The 19234-nt window shown below is 49.1% G+C and overlaps 1 protein-coding gene across 2 annotated transcripts in view; it reads left to right on the top strand.

Moving 5' to 3' along the window:
- DDAH2 (dimethylarginine dimethylaminohydrolase 2) overlaps positions 1 to 13181 on the top strand; it is a 30409-nt gene extending 17228 nt beyond the window's left edge. For both annotated transcript variants that reach the window (XM_015420576.1, XM_015420577.1), the window contains exons 3-7: positions 1925 to 2024; positions 5848 to 5921; positions 9151 to 9270; positions 10228 to 10371; positions 11687 to 13181. In XM_015420576.1, coding sequence (XP_015276062.1) covers positions 1925 to 2024; positions 5848 to 5921; positions 9151 to 9270; positions 10228 to 10371; positions 11687 to 11803 — 555 coding nt within the window. In that variant the 3' untranslated portion in view covers positions 11804 to 13181. The remainder of the gene's footprint in view (positions 1 to 1924; positions 2025 to 5847; positions 5922 to 9150; positions 9271 to 10227; positions 10372 to 11686) is intronic.
- The last annotated feature ends 6053 nt before the right edge of the window (positions 13182 to 19234 follow it).

Here is a 19234-nt window from a genome sequence, read left to right on the forward strand (position 1 = left end):
GCCCATCGCAATACGCCCGTCCACACTTGTCGTCGGTTTGTTTTTTTTAAACTTAGTTTGCGCATGCGCATAGGCAGCCATCCATAGAATGGCGATCTTCGCGCATGCGCAAAAAACCCTGTCTTACATTTAAACTTTAAAGGTAAGGACTTACCTTTAAAGTTTAAAGAGCACAGTAGCCTCCCTGAGGTCCCGGACGCCTCCGAAACGCTACAGTAAGGCCCTTTTCTTTTCTTTTTTAAACAAACGGCAGGGCGAAGCTTCGCCCAAGCGCATATCGCCGTCCTTTAAAAAAAATGGCGGGAGAAAATTGGAAGCCTCAGGCTTCCGAACGGAAGTAGCTGTGCAATGTTGGAGAGCGATCAGACGGCGGGGCACAGCGTTTATAACCGTTGTACTCAGGATACCACCACTTGGGGACCTAATGGCAGAGTACAACAGTTTAAAGGGCTTTACTACAAAGGTTAGGGACGGGAGGCAGATGTTCGCCGTGTGAACGCCGGTAAGTACACCGGTTGGAACCGGCACCTATACCGTTGTAAATCCCCCATCTGAACGCACCCTGAGTGTGAGACGCTGGCTGCTGCTTCTGTGGGTGGGACTCAGGCAACACAGCCAGTGGCTTGGCACACCCTTGGAGTGACAGGCCAGGGAGCCAGCTGTTTTGGGAGCACATGGAATGTTAAGCAAAGTGCCTCCCCAAAACACGATTATATATAAGAAGAGATAGGTGACATCTAGAAATCCTTAGAGGCTTTTTGATAGTAGCAAGACATGAGGCCATTGCCACTGGATGTTAATTTGAATTATTTGGGTACCTCGATCTTTAGGGTTGCCCGCCCCCATGTGGGAGTAGGGGATCCCCAACAGCCACCTCCCGGTGCAACATCCTCGTGACATTTCCACGTGACATCACTACGCAGGGGACATTGCATGTGGTGACATCATCCCACCCCCCACACTCCCAGAGAGCTCCCTCCCAGTCCCCGCCAGTGAGTGAAGAGGACCTGGCAACCCTATCAATCTTGCATCCCGTTTGTTTGAAACGGCCACAAAGTGGAGGCCGCTGCTGTTCACTCCTATTGGTGGTTGTGTCCATATTGTATGCCATTGTGTGTGTGTGATGATTTATTCTTTGGGTGTGGTGGGTTTTTTTTCTCCATCTGGTAAAAGTATGGCGTGAATAAACCCATGCCAGCTGCCCAACATGAAAAGCTTCACCGAAACAACTCCCACATAGCGAATGGTTTATATAGCCTTTTATGTGGCGGCCATTTTTTGTACTGTCCCTGTGTCTAGGCCTCTGAAGCCTTTGTAGTAGTGATAGGACTAGTACTTGGGCAAGAACCTATTTAAAATATTAAGAAGAGATGGATGGAATGGAGCAAGTGCAGAGGAGAGCGACAAGGATGATCGGGGGCCTGGAGACCAAGGCCTGTGAGGAAGGCTGAGGAACTTGGGAATGTTCAGTCTGGAGCAGACGAGGTTGAGGGGGGGACATGATGGGTTCTCTTGAAATATCTGAAGGGCTGTCACTTAGAGGAGGGCAGGGAGCTGTTCCTGTTGGCAACACAGGATAAGACTTGCAAGAATGGGTTTAAATTAAGGGCAGGAAAGTACTGGCTGGATATGAGGAAAAACTTTGTTACAGTAAGAGTTGTGCAGTAGTGGAATCAGGTACCTCCGGAGGGGCTGAGCTCCCCCTCACTGGCAGTCTTTAAGCAACGGCTGAACAAACACTTGTCAGGGATGCTAGTCTAGGCTGATCCTGCATTGACCAGGGTGTTGGCCCAGATGGCCTGTAGGGCCCCTTCCAACTCTGTGATTCCATGATTCTATGTATTAAAGAAGATACATGTAAAAGTGACAGGACAATGGCAAAAACCCATCTCTCTCTCTCTCTTCCCCCCTTATATTCCCCCAGATCAGCAGCATCAAGAAGGTCTTGGAGGAACTAAAATTGCGTGTCGTCGAGGTTACAGATGAAGGAGCCACCCTGGATGGGAGTGATGTACTTTTCACAGGTGAACGACATCTCAACCATGGGTAGGACTACCAACCTCCAGGTGGGGCCTGGAGTTCTCGCAGCCTTTCCGTTGAACTCCGGGCTACAGGGGTCAGTTTCCCATGGAGAAAAATGTCCATTTCTGAGGGCAGACTGTACGGTATATTGTCAGTTCAAAGTGAAATCCCTCCTCAGCTTCTTCCCTCCACAGACACCATGCCCAAATCTGAAGGAATTTCCCAGGCTGGAGTTGGCAACCCTAAGTGTTGGTGCTTCACTAGACGGAGGGCTAAATATGTGTGAGAAAGTTCTAAGCAAGTTCAGCCATGCTTTTAAATTGACCTTAGACAAGTTGGTATGTCTCATCCTAGCTTCCTAGGCTTGCTGAGCCCTTCCAAGGGTGGGGCATCCCCTGCTCAGGGGCTCCTTCCCTCCATCGTCAATCACCTGGCCGGCAGGAGGCTTGCCAGCAGCAAAAGGAGGCCTCGGCCTGTGTTGCTGGTACTGTGGAGAAGCTCTGGTATTTGGGCAAAAACTCTGTGGTAAAAATGACTTCTACTATAGAGGTTTTTTCTCAAATACCAGTGTCCTTGCATCACCGGCAACGTGATAACATCATTTCTGGTGCATACTGGAAGTGATGTCGCCACAACTCTGGACTAGGCCTCTGTTTGCTTCAGGTAAGCCCCCCCCCCCGCCCCACCAGTTGCCGGTGGGTACTTGGCAACCATATATCTCGCAGGGTTCTTTTTGTAGCAGGAGCTCCTGTGCATATTAGGCGACACACCCCTAATGTAGCCAATCCTGCAAGAGCTTACAGTAGCCCCTGTAGGAACAGCTCTGTAAGCTCTTGGAGGATTGGCTACATTAGGGTGTGTGTCACCTAATATGTAAAGGAGTGCTATCCCTTTGATTCAAGAAACCCTAGTAGATTTTTGAGCTTGGCTTGTTAATTTAAGTCATGTTTGCCTATGAGAAAAACCTAGTCATGTTGGAAACACATTTTGTCTTTAGAGATGTGTACATGTATTGCAGCACGTTAGGACTGCTGGCCTCCAGGGGGGGCTGGAGATCTCCCACAGGTATAACCAGTGCTCCCTCTAAGCTGTGGAGTCTTGTGAGCAAAAATTCTACTTTGTGAGCTACTGGCTTTAAAGTTGTGAGCAGGTGATTTGGCTACTGCATCTGCTACGGAGCCATCCTTCCTGAGCAAGGAGATAAAAATGTGTGAGCTGGAGGCTCACCCTAACTCACAATAGAGGGAACCCTGGTTACAACCAGGGCTTTTTTTTTTTTGTAGAAAAAGCCCAGCAGGAACTCATTAGCATAATAAGCCACACCCAACAGCAGAAATCCATTAGCATATTAGGCCACACCCCTGACAGCACAGCTCATTAACATATTAGGCCACAGCCCACATGTTACCAGAAGTGTGGTCATCCAACCACACCCACCTTTTGCTTCTTATTCTGTTTACTTTGTTGTCAAAACCCTGGGCTTTTTTTGTAGACTTCTTTGCATGTTAGGCCACACACCCCTAATGTAGCCAATCCGAATGAGTGTCTGCTGTTAGGTGTGGCCTATTATGCTAATGAGTTCCTGCTGGGCATGGCCAACTCAGGAGCCAGCTGGAACTCCGTTCCTGTGCGTTCCTGCCCAAAAATAGCCCTGGTTACAACTGATCTCCAAACTATAGAGAGATCAGTTCCCTTGCAGATAACGTAGGGTGAGCCCTATGGGGTTAGTCTAATGGTTAGACCCTCCTGAGGTCCCTTCTCTCCCCACCTTCCACTCTCCCCTCAAATTCCTATGGACTTCCCAACATACCATTGGCAACTATACAGCAGGGTACCGCCTGAGAAGAAGCATTCATTCCCGTGCGTGAGAAAAGGGAGAATACATCTTCTGAAGTTCTGTCTTCCCTGTCAGGTTTTTATAACTCTTTAAAAACAATATGCCCTTTTCAGAAAAAAAAATGTCCTAATTAATTAGGGACAGCTTCCCGCTAGCAAGACGACTTGTAGATCCCCCTTCCCTACTGAAACAGCATATGGTAGACTTGGCTAGCGTAGGATAATGGTTAGGAAGGATCCCATAAAAGTTTGCAGGGTGACCTTGACCTGGTCTCTTCTGTCAGCCAAACCTACCTCACAGGGTTAATTTGAGGATAAAATTCCCTCCCTCCCTCCCTCCCTCTCTTTGGTCTCCTTCAGATTGTAAGCTCCTCAGAACAGGGGCCTGTTATCTCCAGCTCTCTAGAGTGCATTGCATTTTGATGGCGCTGGGTAATAAATAATAATAATGCTCAGTAATAATCACGTAATCGATTAACTGCTTAATCAACTACGCTTTGCAGCCCTAGTCAAATGGGGATACTTGAGTACCTTGAAGAGGCTTTATTGAGCACATGTGAGGGTGAGCCAGCGTTATCAGTTATTTTTAATGTCCAAAGTGCTGTAGGAATGATCGATGATAATTACACCTTTCAAGGAGAACTCGAGTAGATTTGAAGAGTTTGTCCCTGGGGTGGTTGATTTCTGTTTAAAAAGAAATACAAAGGGAGGCTCAAGGCTACCTCTGGTCTAAAGCCCCCTTCCCCTGTAATCCTTACATGTGTGCATAAGGTTATTCAGAGGTGCGGGGATGGAGCAGAGGCCCATCAGTGGCCATTAACCACAAGGTATAGATGGAACACTCTGTCTGGGGGCAAGGATGCTCTGTAATCTTGGTGCTTGGGGGGCAATACTGGGAGGCTTTTTTCCCCTGATGTTCTGGCCCTGCTGGTGGACCTCCTGATGGCACCTGGGTTTTGGCCGCTGTGTGACACAGAGTGTTGGACTTGGTTGGGCCATTGGTCTGATCCAACATGGCTTCTCCTACGCTCTTAACTCTGTCTATGCTCAGAGAGGCAGTTTCCGTGACTGTGCTGCATTTTCCAGGGCTGAGCCTTGGTGCCTTAAAACATACTTGATGGCTGACCCCAGTTTCAGATTGAGCCTTTTCTCTTCTAGGGCTGTGGTTGCCAACAGGCCTGGAGGCAAATGTCCCGTGCCTTTAACAGAGGCTGAATGGGGGGAAAGGCTGGATTCGAGGCCAGTAGCACCTTAGAGACCCAACAAGCTTCCCAGGGTAGAAGCTTTCGACAGTCAAAGCTCCTTTCATCAGATACCCCTTGAAAGCTTCTACCTTGAGAATCTTATTGGTGTTTGAGGTCTTATTGGACCAACACCGCTGACCCTCTGAAACTATCTGTATGGAAATAGGCAGCAGAAGGTTTTCATGTTATGGAGGTCAGTAACATCACCTGGTGAATAACCTCCCTGAGCTGCGGTGGCTCAAGTGGTTAAGACGCTGAACTGCAGGCTGTGGAAGGTCAGTAGTTCAGCAGTTCGAGACCCGGGTGCCGCATGATGGAGTGAGCTCCCATCTCTAGTTCCAGCTCCTGCCAACCTAGCAGTTCGAAAGCAAGAAATTGCAAGTAGATAAATAGGTACCCCTTCGGTGGGAAGGTAACAGCGTTCCGTGCGCCTTGGTGTTTAGTCATGCCGGCCACATGACCACGGAAACGTTTTCGGACAGCGCTGGCTCTTCGGCTTTGAAACGGAGATGAGCACCGCAACCCTAGAGTTGGATTCGACTGGCTTTTGAGCAAGGGAACCTTTACCTTTACTAAACCTCTATTAAAGGGACGGGGAATTTCTTTCTCCTGGCCTCCTGGCCACCCTATCTACAGCTCTAAATCAGGTCTCCGCTAGCAAGAGAGAGACCAGTGTTGCTCTATGCGAGGTGGGAGGGCCCGGCTTTCCCCTTTGCGTCTACATCGATGGCTTTGATCTTCACAGGCCGAGAGTTCTTCGTGGGAATTTCCAAGTGGACCAATCACAGAGGAGCAGAGATGGTTGCCGATGCTTTCAGGGTGAGCCGCGATCTTGGAAGGGAACTTCCCTCCCGCCCCTGCGCATTTCGGTTGTCTCCCGAAGCAGCCGTATTGCACGTCACAATCTTCTTTGATTCCCCCATTAAGCTCCGCAGGCCTGTTTTTCTGAAAACCTAAAAATAGACTGAACACAATGGGTTTCAGGGTTTCTGCCCCCGGGAAACTCTTTCCGTGACTCATCTGCTCAGGAAAGCCCTGCACATCTGTCTGGGGGCAGAAGATCCCAGGGCACGTTCCCCCCTCACGCTGCAGCCCTGGCCAGGTTTGTTAGTCCTCTGGGGGGCTCCCTTGTCGTACCTGAGAATAAGGACAACTGAATGCCTCCCCCCCCCGCCTTTGCACTTTGCAGCAGAAGATGTATTTATTATTTATTTATTACTTTTAGTTTATATACCGCTCCAGCCCCAAAGGGTCTCTGGGCGGTTTACAGACAACTTTTTAAATACCTAACTAGGGCCACATTAAATCTACCGGCACCCAGGCAGCAGGCCTCTCTCTGTTGCTGTTGTGCGGCTCTTTCTTTCGGCGTTTGGCGTTCCCCGGTGTTCTACCTCCTGGCGCCTTAGATCGGGTCTTCCTTCTTATAACCTCCCCTTCCCCGTAGCTGTTCCAGAGTGTGGATGGAAGGCATGTGAGGCGGCCATGTTGCAGAAGCTAAGCCAGGGGACCCTCCCCCCCCCCTTAACATGGAGCCTACTGACACCTTTCTTGGCACCCCCTGGGTGTTTTCAGAAAGGGAGTGGGGCCAAATGGGCTCTCTGTCGGAGATTTGATTGGAAGTGCAGATTTTTTTAAAATGCTGCTGTGGTGGCAGCTGCTGCCACCGCACCACAAGGATCTTCACTGTGTCACTGGAGGTAAACTGCAGCAGCCACTTTGTGGCTGGCTCTGCCTCCTGCAGCAGCCGTTTTGTGTAGGGTTGCCAACCCCCCGCCGCTGGGGGCGAGGGTTCCCCCAATTTCGGGGGTCCCAATCCGCCACCGGCCAGCTGGCTGGCAGGGGGGAGTGCTGTGCCCCAAGGGCCCTGCTGTGCCTGACGTGCCTGGCGTGATGTCATCATGCAGGGCAAGTCATGTGGGGGACGCTCTTGCATTTGGCTATAAGTCTAGTTGGACTATAAGGAAGGCCGAGCGCCGAAGAATAGATTCTTTTGAACTATGGTGCTGGAGAAGACTCTTGAGAGTCCCTTGGACTGCAAGAAGAACGACTGAACAACAACAACTATGGTGACCATAGAGTTTTTTGTCAAATGCTAGAGCGTCCTTGTACAATGTGCCCAGTGTGATGACGTCACTTCTGGGTGATGTCATTGTGGCGCACGCCCTAAGACCCAGGATCAAGTCAGGATCCCCTCCGCTGCCAGACGCGTAAGACCTGGCAACCCTAGTTTTGTGGCAGCCATTTTGTGGCTATGCCCACCACACTATGTCAGAATTCCAAAGGTGCTTGCAGGCTCAGAAAGGTTGGGGATCCTGGAGCAAAACAGATCTGCATATGGCCAGTGCCTGGTCGGAAACGAAGGCATGCGGCTTTGAGTTCCATGATGGAAGAACGCCCAGGTTCTAAACATATGATTTAGTTGAACTGTGTACTATACTACTGTGTGTGGTATGTACTCTTGCTGCTGTACGTATTATGCTTCTGTTCAGAGGTCGATTCGGGGGGGATCGCGGGGGATCGCAGTTCCCCTGGGTAGGTACGGGGGGCGGGGCACATGTCGAAGCCCCGCCCCCTGCTTCCGGCCACCCCGCTTCTGGCCCTCATTCAGCCAGGAGGAGGCAGGAGAAGAGGGAGGGTAAGTTGCTTCCTCCCTGCCTCTCCCCACCCCTGCCTGCCTGGGGCCAGGGAGGGCCTTCCAGGGCTTCCTTGCACTCCTGTTTTTCTACGAAACGACCCCTGCTTCTGTTTCTGCATTTCTGAAACATGTCCTGTTAATGACTTACGCTTTGTTACAGCTCTGGTTTAGATTTTCCCAGTCCTAATTCCGTTACGTTGCTTATTGGATGGACCATCCTGTTGACTGCATTGGCTTAACACTGTGTCATCCGCTTTGAATCTCTGTGAGAAAGGCCAGACTATAAAACGTGTAAAATAAATGAGGGCTGGTGGGGGATAGTGGCTAGAGTGGCAGGCTAGGACCTGGGACAACTGGATTCGAATCCACTGCTCTGCCATGGAAGCCTGCTGGGTGACCTTGGGCCTGTCACCCAGTCTTTGGCTAACCTGTCCTCATAAGGTGGTTGTTGTGAGGATTGAGTGGAGGGGAGGAACAATGTGAGAAGCTGCTTTGGGTCTCCAATCAGGAAAAAAAGCAGGGTGTATATAAATAAACAACAATAAAGGGTCTCTGTCTGACCCTTTTTTGCTCACTATACTCTATGCAGATTCATTCCGGTGGGTAGCCATGTTGGTTTGAAGCAACAGAGCAAAGTTTGAGTCCAGTGGCACCTTTAAAACAAACGTTTTATTCTGGGTATAAGCTTTTGTGTGCATGCACGCTTCTTCAGCCACATTGCAACAAGACTTCCTCAACCATTACATGTAGGTGGGGGGATTAGTTGCCAGGATGGCCTAATTAGAGTCAAAATGCATAAGTAACCAATTTTCAACTTGGGCCTCAAAGTAGCTGTTTTATTGCAAAGGAGTTTCAGAAACAGACTGAAATGGGAGACGGCTGAATTACAAGTTATTACAGCACTCAGGAAAATTGAACCCCCGGGGCTTAACAGAGATATCAGGTTCTTATCTCACTGCACATGCTAAGTCACTCAGTTCTGCTTATACCCAGAATTAAACTTTGTTGGTCTTAAAGGTGCCACTAGACTCAAATTTAGTTCTGGTATCTGTTAACTCTTTTATTATCTGTATGCTAATTTGCTGCTATCCACAGGTCTTACCAACTGCTTTAATCCAATCTTAGCTCAGTTACTTATGCGTCATGACTCTAATTAGCCCTTCCTGGTAACTAACCCCCTACTTTCTCTCTACTTATGTGTAAGGTTTGAGGAAATCTGTTTCAATGTATCTGAAGAAGTGTGCATGCACATGAAAGCTTATACCCAAATTTAAACTTTATTGGTCTTAAAGGTACCACTGGACTCAAACTTTGTTATACTGTATGCAGATCTTGGCAAAGCCCTGTACTGGATGCAGAACTGGACAGCAGAAGTTGCAGTGATAGTCCTTCTCTCTCTTTCTCTCTGCACAGGATTTTGCTGTATCTACCATTCCTGTCTCAGGCACGTTGCACCTCCGTAGCTTCTGCAGTATGGCTGGCTCTGACACAGTTGTGATTGGCAGCAGTGACGTAGCCAAGAAAGCCATGAAGGTAGGGACTTGTGTCTTTGTGTGTGTGTGGGTGCTTCTGAAAGGAGCCATAAAGTCATTAGGTACCTCTCCCCTCCCTCCTGGGGTGCCATTGTTTGCCAGTTGGCGGCTGCTGGAAGATCATTGCAAACAATCAAACCCAAGTGTTGAGCAAGCACCTCACCTACTTGTGAGTTTCCCTGGAACATCTGGCAAGCCATTTTTGGCAGATGAAATGGACATAAGAGTTGCCTTGCTGGAATAGACCCCAGGTCATTCCAGTCCAGCGTCCTGTTTCCAGCAGTGGCCAACTGGAAGCGTGTGGGCATTCACACGCCAGACGTGAAGGTGATGGCCTTTTCCAAGGATCAGGTATGTAGATACACTACCCCTAAATATGGAGGTTCTGTAAGTAATTATCGTAGATGGATTCTTCTGAATTTATCTAATCCTGTTCGAAAGGCTTCTGCGTTAACGGCTTTCACTGTACCACGTTGGCGAATTCCTCAGGTTCATTTAGCGTTTTGTGAAAACGATCCCCCCCCCGAAATAGATCACAGTGTGATCCAGCAAAGCAATTTTTTAAGTTGCCTTCAGACCATATGGTAGATCACTTGAGATGCTGGAGCTAGAGAGAGTAGAAAAAAATAGCAAAGAGAACAAATTAAAACTGAAGGTAATGATCCAGTTTACGTGTGTTGGAGGGAAGGGGTCACTGCCAGTGTTCCCTCTGCTGTTAGTGTGAGCTAGCTCACAGTTTTTTAGCCTCCAGCTCACACATTCTTGACTTAATTCAGGAAGGATGGCTCCAGAGCAAACTAATTTATGCAATAGCCAAATCGCTCGCTCACAACTTCAATGCTCGTAGATCACAAAGTACAATTTTTGCTCACACGGCTCCACAGCTCAGAGGGAGCTCACCCCAGGACTCCATGCTGGCATTCAGATGGCCTCCATTTCCCCCCTCTCCTCTCTGTAGACTATGGAGCAGCTAACCGATCACCACTACGAAACGCTGACTGTGCCTGATGACCCGGCCGCCAACTGCATCTACGCTCGGCTTGGCCAGAAGAGCAGCATCCTTTTGCATCGGAGTGCGGAGGAGTATCCTAACAGCGTGCAAGTAAGAGGGAGGGATTCTCTGGAGAAAAGGGGCGGAGCTTGGTGACATGGCCGTGTGGGTGGGAGAGTCCGCCTAAGGCCAGGAGTATCCTAACAGCGTGCAAGTAAGAAAGGGGGTGGAGCTTGGTGACACGGCTGTGTGGGCAGGAGAGTCTGCCTAAGGTCTTGTGTGGATTCTGTTTGGGGCAGGACTGGAGATAACTGTGGGTCAATTCAAATGCTGTCCTCTATCCCTGCTGTGTATAAATAGTTACAGTGCCTGGGAGGGTCGTGTATTACTCCCTATGGGAGCCCCCTATAAACAACAGGGTGTAAAGTTTATTGGCTTCACTGTACACACCTGCAACGCACCAGTTGTCAAAAACATCAGTGCTGTATCCCGTGGTGTGGAGCACTGCTGTATGGACACGTTTGTGTGTGCTTGTGTATGTGAGGAGGAGAGCCAGTTTGGTGTAGTGGTTAGGGGCATGGATTCTAATCTGGGAGAACCGGGTTTGATTCCCCATGCCTCCACATGCAGCTGCTGGTGTGACCTTGGGTCAGTCACAAGTTCTCTCAGAGCTGTTCTCTCAAGGGCAGTCCTTGAAAGAGCTCTCTCAGCCCCGCCCACCTCACAGGGTGTCTGTTGTGGGGAGGGGAAGAGAAAGGAGATTGTAAGCCGCTCTGAGACTCCTTTGGGTAGTGAAGGGCAAGGTATAAATCCAATCTCTTCTTTTCTAAGTAATGTCTAGTCCCCTCAGCATGGAACAGGGTTTTGATTTGTGAGGGCTGAAGGGGTGTTTTAGTCCTCATGTGAGCTGTTTTACAGGCACGATTCAGATGCAGTGGAAAAGAGCAAGAGTCCAGTAGCACCTAAAAGACCAACAAAATACGTGGCTTTCATGAGTCGCCACGCTCTGCTTCAGATACTATCAGATGGTCCTATTCAGTTGCCGTGAAGTATGGCCAGGCCCCTTGTGAGAACACTCAGCTCCCTTGATTTCTCCTTATCTAGAGCAGGGAAGGAAGTGGAAGACCACCTGTCCTGCTGTCTTCTGGGAACTTTTTTTTTTAACCGAACCAGACTACCTCCTTTGCTTGAATTATGAGGGCCAGCGGAGGAAGGCTTGTACCTGCATCAAATGATGGGCTGAAGAATCCCACTCCAGATACGTGTGTTTTGCCCTGCCAGAGAAACAAACATGGAGAGCCTTCCTGTCTCTTTATGGGCTCTGGGCACGGCTTGGGCTCTGTAGGTGCAGAAATGGGGGTTGGGTTTGGTTTTTTTAAAAAATCTGGAAAGAGGGTTAACAATATTCTGTCTACTTCCTTTATAGACTTTCCAGAAACTTCCAGACTACACCCTCATCCCAGCAGCTTGCACTGAGGTGGCCAAACTTGGAGGGACTCTCAGTTCCTGCTCTCTTCTCATCAACAAGAAGCTGGAGATCTAGTGCCTATTTGAACCCTCACGAAAATGCAATCCCTGAAGAGGAATCCCTTCCCCACAGTTCCTTTGTGCAAGCGTCCCTGTTTTTCTTAGCTTCGTGAGGCAAGAATACCACCGTCCTTCCCCAGCCGTGCTATCTTGTTTGGCCTTAAATTTTGCCATTTTCCTCTTAAGAAACAACACACACAAAAAACCTAAATTGGATCTTAGTTTCCTTGTAGTTCCACCACTCTCATGTTTCCTCTTTTCCTGCCACTTTGTACTCTTAGAAAGGATTTCCAACTCTCAGTAGACTGGTGGTGATCTTGTGTCCAGCCCTGAGGCGAATCTTTTAACCCTGAGAAGGAAAACTAGAAGTTCTCTCTCTTCAGTCAGTGATCAGTGCTTTGGACCAGATTCTTTCAACATTGTAGCCTTGTTACGGATGCTAAAAATGAAACACTGCTTTCTCTTTGTTACCACTAGATTTTCTTGCGACGGGTTATTAAATCAGGTACCGAGAACTGCTTTTGGGTCGCCTTCCTGAGCGATTCCGTGGGCAGCCATCTTAAGCGATGTTGCCTCGTGAAGTCTGCACCCAAGATGGTGGCCAAAATGCATCAAAAGGGCATTGGAAGGTCCAAAGAGCAGGATACATTCCCTTGACAGAGGTAGCCCTCTATTTTTAATTACAAATAGCGATCAATGGCGGGCTGCTGGTTTGGGGTACAGGCCACTATTACCTTGCTACAGGTCTGGGAGATTCCATTGTTCTGGATAAGGGGGATTTAGGAGGAACCCTCATTGGGGGGCCGTGGTGAACTTTCTTGCTTGACTAAACCATTACACCTATAGGAAGATTGCACAAGTATACCACAGACCTCTCAGTCAATAATTAAAAAAGCAAAAACAAGACTGTTTCCTTTCCCTCAGTAACTTAGTTCTAATCCTAAAGCATCTTTAAAAACTAGCCTGTATGGCTGTTCAGTCTGCCACATACATCTCTATGGTGCTGCTGTTTTGGGACAAGGGAGTTCAGAGTCGGGCCTACACTCCCTCCCCCCACATCCCAAACTCAGAATTGCTTCCTCACTGCCACCTCAACAAATAACTTCCACGGATGTTCTGTGGTCATGAAAGAGCAGCTAGATTAAAAAATAAATAAATACAGGCTTGAGGAACGCCGCTTCCTCTTACCCAATAACACTGTGTATGTGTTTGTGTAATGTAGCTAGGAGGGGCGTTTGTAGGAATGTTCTGGAAAGCGGTGGTGGTGGGGGGAGTGCCCTCTGTTTGGAAGTTAGGTGTATTGACAGAAGTAGGACTTTTAGATTCACTCACTGCCTCTTGAGAACCCCTTGTGGAACCAATGAAAATAATAATAATAATAAAAAATAAAACCGAACCGACTTTGGGCTTTGTTGCTTTTGGTTTTCTTCTTGTGCATTTAGGCCTCTGGAATAGGCCCCTGTCAGGCTTGGGGGTCCTGCTTTTAATAGTAATGATCATTTCTCAGGGGCAGAAATCACCACCCAAACAATTGCATCTAATTTTAAGTGTCGCATCCTAACACTATGCGCGGTTCTTAATTGTGGGTATCGCATGTCAAATAATCACGGAAGTGGCTTGCGGGGGTTATTTTGGGCAAAGCCTCTGTAAAAGGGAAGAGATGCTACACTGTCATGGAAACAGAGCCTGCTGTACAAAAAGCCAGTATATCGGGACGGTACCACATGTGACCAAAACCGGCTGTGAGGGTAACAAATTGGCTACTCTGTGAAACAGGATCCGGAAGTAGGTGGACCACTGGTCTGATCCAGCAGCATTCATGTGTCCATTCCAAGGATCCCCACTCGGTTGCTGCAGATCTTGTAAGTGAGCTGACAGATGGCAGCTCACTTACAGCAACCCCTTAGCGGGGTTCTCAAAGCAAGAGATGAGCAGAGGTGGTTTGCCACTGCCCGCCTCTGGGTGGCAACCCTGGACTTCCTCGGCGGTCTCATCCAAGCACCAACCAGAGCCAATCCTGCTTGGCTTCTGAGCAAGGTTGCCAGCTCCGGGTGGAGAAATACCTGGAGATTTTGAGGGTGGAGCCTGGGGAGGGGAGGGGACCTCAGCAGGCTCCGATGCCATAGAGTCCACCCCCCCCAAAGCCGCCATTTTTTCCAGGGGAGCTGAGCTCTGTAGTCTGGAAATCAAATGTAACAGCAGAAGATCTCCAGGTCCCACCTGGAGGTCGGTGACCCTGCTTCTGAGATCAAGCTAGCTTGGGCCAGGCCTTCAGATCAAACTGCTTGTGGGCCACAACAGCTGGCTAGTGGGCCGACTTTAGTTGGGGTGGGGTGAGGAGGTCACACAATTGTTTTGGTGTACCTAGTGTGAGGGAGCTACTTCCCCTATTTTTGAAACCTATTCCCTGCAGGGTTTTTTGTTTTTCTCTGGGTGAAGGTAAGGATTCAGAAGGACCGATTTCCCACAAGCTGCTGCTCTGCCCTCGCTCGCCCCCCCGTTGTATGTGTCAATTCCCCACTACTTGCTGCGCGGCCACATTTTGACCCGCAGCTTCACCCAATTTCCCCCACGTCTTTTTGATCCTGTTTTTTTGAGGATTGAAAAGACGCGGGGGAAATCGGGTGAAGATGCGTGTCAAAATGCGGCTGCGCAGCAAGTAGTGGGAAATGGACACGTACAATGGGGGAGGGGGGAAGGAAGAGCGAGGGTGGAGCAGTGGCTTGTGGGAAATCGGTCAAGGCCTTCCTCAGAAGACTTAACCACAGAGCAGCTTCAGAGATTTTTTTTTTTTAAATCCACTCGCTTTCATAACTGTTGGGCTGGAAAGCACACCTGTTGTGGAGGAGTTGTGAGGAGGTGGGCAGCAAGTATTGACCTTATGGAATGACTGCAATTAACAGACCCCGCTGCTCATGGCTGATGTGGCAAAGAGGGAAGAAAGATGTAACTTGGTGAGAACTTTTCGCACCTCACTAGAAACAAGCCCAGTGAAGCTGGTGGGGCAGTAGACTCCGGATGCACAAAGTGATGTACCGCTTTATCCAATGATTAATAGATTGCAGGATTTGCTGCCAGAGGGTGCAGTGATGTCCATGAGCATCAATTGTTTTTAAATGAGAATGTGGAGTCCATCATCAATCTTCTGTGCAGTCCCACATGGGGGACTGCGCATGAGCAGGCATGCCATTGGACAGCACTTTACAGCTAAAAGCCTCCAGGGGGCGCTGTGCCCCCCCCAGTCAGAAGCTTGTTTCTGCTCAGGGACCGTGTGCTTCTGCACAGTAGTGCTCCCTATCCTCATTTTTTCTTTTGCTGCCAAAGAAAAACGTCTGTGTTTTTGGAATCTCCAGCTACAATGGAGAGGATTTTGTCAGATTTGTTGAAGCTACGTCGGCTGCGGAGTCCCTTCCATGGCTCAGAATGCCCTTTTCAAGAAGGACTCCCGATGTGAAACGAAGGTGACCCAACATGGCGAGCGTGACCTTTGTTCTGTTCTGTTTGGGTGAAGGGCATAGTGTCTCCACATGTAAGGCCTGCCAGTGCTTCACCCCTAAAGCTTGGGGGGGGGGGGATAGGGTGTTGAAATTTGAGACATTGTGGGAGTACTTGATTAAGGATACTCGGTTAGAAGATGAGAAGCTGCTGCACACTAACATTTTAGAATTGTGAGCAGTTTGTTAATGTCCTTACTTGTTTCTCCGATATCCTTGTCCAGACAGACAAAGTCTACACTGTTCCCAGCAGCATGGCGCTCGCCCATAAGAACAGCTAAGTTTTCAACACACTTGACCACTCGTTTAGAATCAACCTTATTCAACTGTTTAAGCAGACAAAGGTTCAGTTTACTCACATTCCCTTTCCTGGTGCTGATAAAAGCCTTAAAGTCCTGAGTCTATTGAATCGTTCATGTGGTAAAAAAAGGAGCTGGATCTGTCCTGTCTGCTAGCTGAGAGGATTACAAAAACACTGAAAGGGCAATAAACAGGTTTTCCCGGGCAAAAGTATCAAAGGAAAAAGAAGGCTGTATAAAGGCTACTTCTAACCAGCTGAACTTAAGGTTACTAAACTACGTTTCCCACACTCCTTTATATATTTGAAGATAGAGTGCAACTTGCTATGCTATTCTAATCTCTGCCAGGGGCAGCACAATGCCGTTATGATGTTTTATTTAAACAAGCAAGGGGGTAAAGGGTCCAGAGGTCTATGTCAGGAAGCTACCCTTGCATGGGCCATGGCATTCACTGCTCAGTGCTTCCAATCAAGCTATCCACATCCCTGGGAGTTTAAACACGCAAGCCGACAGATTGAGCAGGGCTGGCGCACTCTCCCACAAGTGGTCCGTAAAGGCCATTCACCTGGAACCACTTGTTACCCTCTGGAGGCTTCCGGATGTTGAACTTTCTGTGATGTGAGAAAACGAGGGCTGTAAGGTTTTGTTCCTGAGCAGGAGTAGGGATTGGTTCCCTAGGGGATGCGCTTCCGGTGTGTTGGCAGCGAGCCCTGTTTCATGCGTTCCCTTTGTTCCCGCCCCTTATCAGGGTAACAGAGAAAGCCAGGAGGAAGAGATCGAACATGATCCCAGCAGCACCCTTTTGGCCTCGTCAAAGATGGTTTCTGATCCTTACAGAGATCTCCCGGGGCCAGTTCCTTCCCCTACCAAATTGACCGGATTTCATCAGCATCAACCAGGTGTTTCATCACGCTCTGAACTGCCTCAACCTGACGGCTTGAAGGCTTCAGACGAAGGCCTAATATTTTCTAAAGAGGTTAATGACACTCTCCTGGAATCACACAAGCCCAACACGTAGGAGATCCTATGCGTATAAGTGGAGACCATTTTCCCTCTGGTGTAGTGAGACGGACTTGTCGCTGGGTGGTGCCCCTTTGCAGGTCATATTTGGTTATTTATTACACCTGAAAGCTAGGTACCTGGCATTTTCTTCTCTGAAGCAGAGGTCATTTCGGGGGGGGGGATCGCAGGGGATCGCAGTTCCCCCGGGTGAGGTACGGGGGCAGGGCACATGACGAAGCCCCGCCCCTTGCTTCAGGCCGCCCCGCTTCCGGCCCTCATTCAGCCAGGAGGAGGCAGGAGAAGAGGGAGGGTAAGTTGCTTCCTCCCTGCCTCTCCCCACCCCTGCCTGCCTGGGGCCAGGGAGGGCCTTCGCGGGGCTTCCTTGCACTCCCGCCGGCCTTGCAGGTCCACCGCTGGGCCCCTCATGGGTCTCGGCAGTGGAGGTGCAAGGCTGGCGGCGGCAGCCGGGACCGTTGGGGGCGGGGTGTGTGGCCTTATGACACACTTCCGGTGATGTCAGGGGGTGTGGCATATGCTAATGAGTTATGCTAATGAGTTCCCCTAGCTCTTTTTCTACGAAACGACCCCTGCTCTGAAGGTTCACCTGTTTTTCTCTCTCGGGCTATCACAAGGGAGTTGAAGAAGGATCAGTTTTCTCCCATCATTTGTCTAAGAGGTTTCTTAAAGAGTGAGGTAATCTCTGCCCACCCTGGGATCCTGTAGTGCCCCAATGGTGTCTGTTTGTTGTGTTAGCACAGTTAATGCGCAGACCTTTTGAACCCCTTGCTACCTGTTCTTTGGCAGAACTTTCTATGAAGGTGTGTTTCTTAGTAGTGGTTACCTTAGCTAGGAGGGTGAATGAGCTAGCAGCTCTCCAGACAGATGCCCCATTTTTGAAGTGCCCCCCCCCGAAAATGTAATCTTTTGCCCCAGTCTTAGGTTTCTTCCTAAGGTAGTTTCTAGGTTCCATTTATCCCAAGATATCATTTTGCCTGTATTTTTTCCTGCACCGAGCTCTGAGAATGAGCACTCATTGCATTCTTTAGCGGTTAGGAGGGCATTATTATTTTACCTCAAGAGAACCCTGGAGTTTCGCAGAGACAGAGCCCTGTTTGTTTTAGTGGCCCTAAGAGAGATAGGAAAGCGTCATCTCAGACCCTGTCCTGATGGATTGTCAGGACCATTAGGGAGTGCTATGATCAGTGTTCCCTCTAAGCTGAGTTAGTGTGAGCTAGCTCACAGTATTCTAGCCTCTGACTCACGCATTTTTGTCGTAGCTCTCTCAGCCTAACCTACCCCACTGAATTGTTTGAACAGTATAGGAGAACCCCAAGCGCTCCTCTGTGCTCTTTGGAGAAAGGTTGGAACACAAATGTATGGAATAGAATACATTCAGAACACTGTGAAACAAAACACGCACACCCAAAGGACAAGTATGTGAAAAATTTCAATAAGTTAAATCAGCTTTACACAAGCCTTCATATATTTTGGAACCAGCAAGCAAAAGAAATCCGGTTATCTTCTACTGAGTATGTGCAAGGCTTTGAACAACCTGAAGTCTTTGAACAACCTGAAGACGTTTTCTTTCTTCAGCGGCGCCTCCGAGAAGAGATCTTCAAGAATGCAGCAATAAGTCTTCAGGCAGCCATCTTGACACTGCTGAATCAGTCTCTCTAGCAATAGGCCAGAGTAACAGTTCCTGGACCGTACAATCTCCAGTCGAGTAGGGCGAATGATCCCCGAAAGTCTAAGCCTTTGGGTCTATTACAGCTTGAACGGCTAACGTGTTATGACAGATGTAGGTGGTCCCCGAAGCATGGAGCAAGTTCAATGGGAAGAACTCGGGAAGGCCGCTGGCCACATTTTGTTCACTCACGGGGCGATGGAAGGAGGAGGACGACTCCAAGGGACGGAAGGAGGTGGAGAAGTGCTGCTTGTTGACTTGGTCCAGAAGAGTGAAGGTGACCTAGTAAAACAAGAGAACTGAATGCACATTGCCCTGACAAAATCATTAAAAAAAAAAACAAACAGCAACAACATTGCCACGGTTTCTTCTGAAGGAACACCAGAAATGGAGGGCCCCCCCCAATGCGTTCCAGTGGATGTGACAAAGGAGAGGACATCGGATCGAATGATCTCTCAGAGGAAGGCATTGATGGCCACTGGTCTTTCCTTCGCTCTCCTTCCTGCAACAGTTCTTTCTGACCCTGGGAAACCTTATTTACAGGGATGCGGGACGCATGGAGTTGTGTAGTGATTCACAGGACTTGCACTATGGAGGGGATGAAATTGCCCTTTTGACGAGGGAGTTTCACCCTCTTCCTCCTCAGTTCAGCCCCCCGGGCTGGTACCAAATTTGGGGGTGGGTGGGCAGAGAGTTCCTGGGGGCCCCTTCCTGCCCACTGACCCATGTGTCCTCCTTCCTGCCTGTGCATCCTTCCCCTGGCCCCAAGGCAAGGCCTCCCACTGCCCCTGCTCACAGCCATCTGCACTGCCTGCATCCCTTTCTGTGGCCCAATCTGCATCTATCATTTGCTCCGTTGTCGTACCAAACCCACACTGTGTTAGGATTCTTTTTGAGTAAGTCAGCAGAGTATTAAGAGACTGAGTCCATGGTGTGTATTAAAATATAAAAGCTTACTATAAACCTAA

This window comes from Gekko japonicus, unplaced genomic scaffold (assembly GCF_001447785.1).
Source record: "Gekko japonicus isolate JY-2015 unplaced genomic scaffold, Gekko_japonicus_V1.1 scaffold753, whole genome shotgun sequence".
Taxonomy (NCBI): Eukaryota; Metazoa; Chordata; class Lepidosauria; order Squamata; family Gekkonidae; genus Gekko; species Gekko japonicus.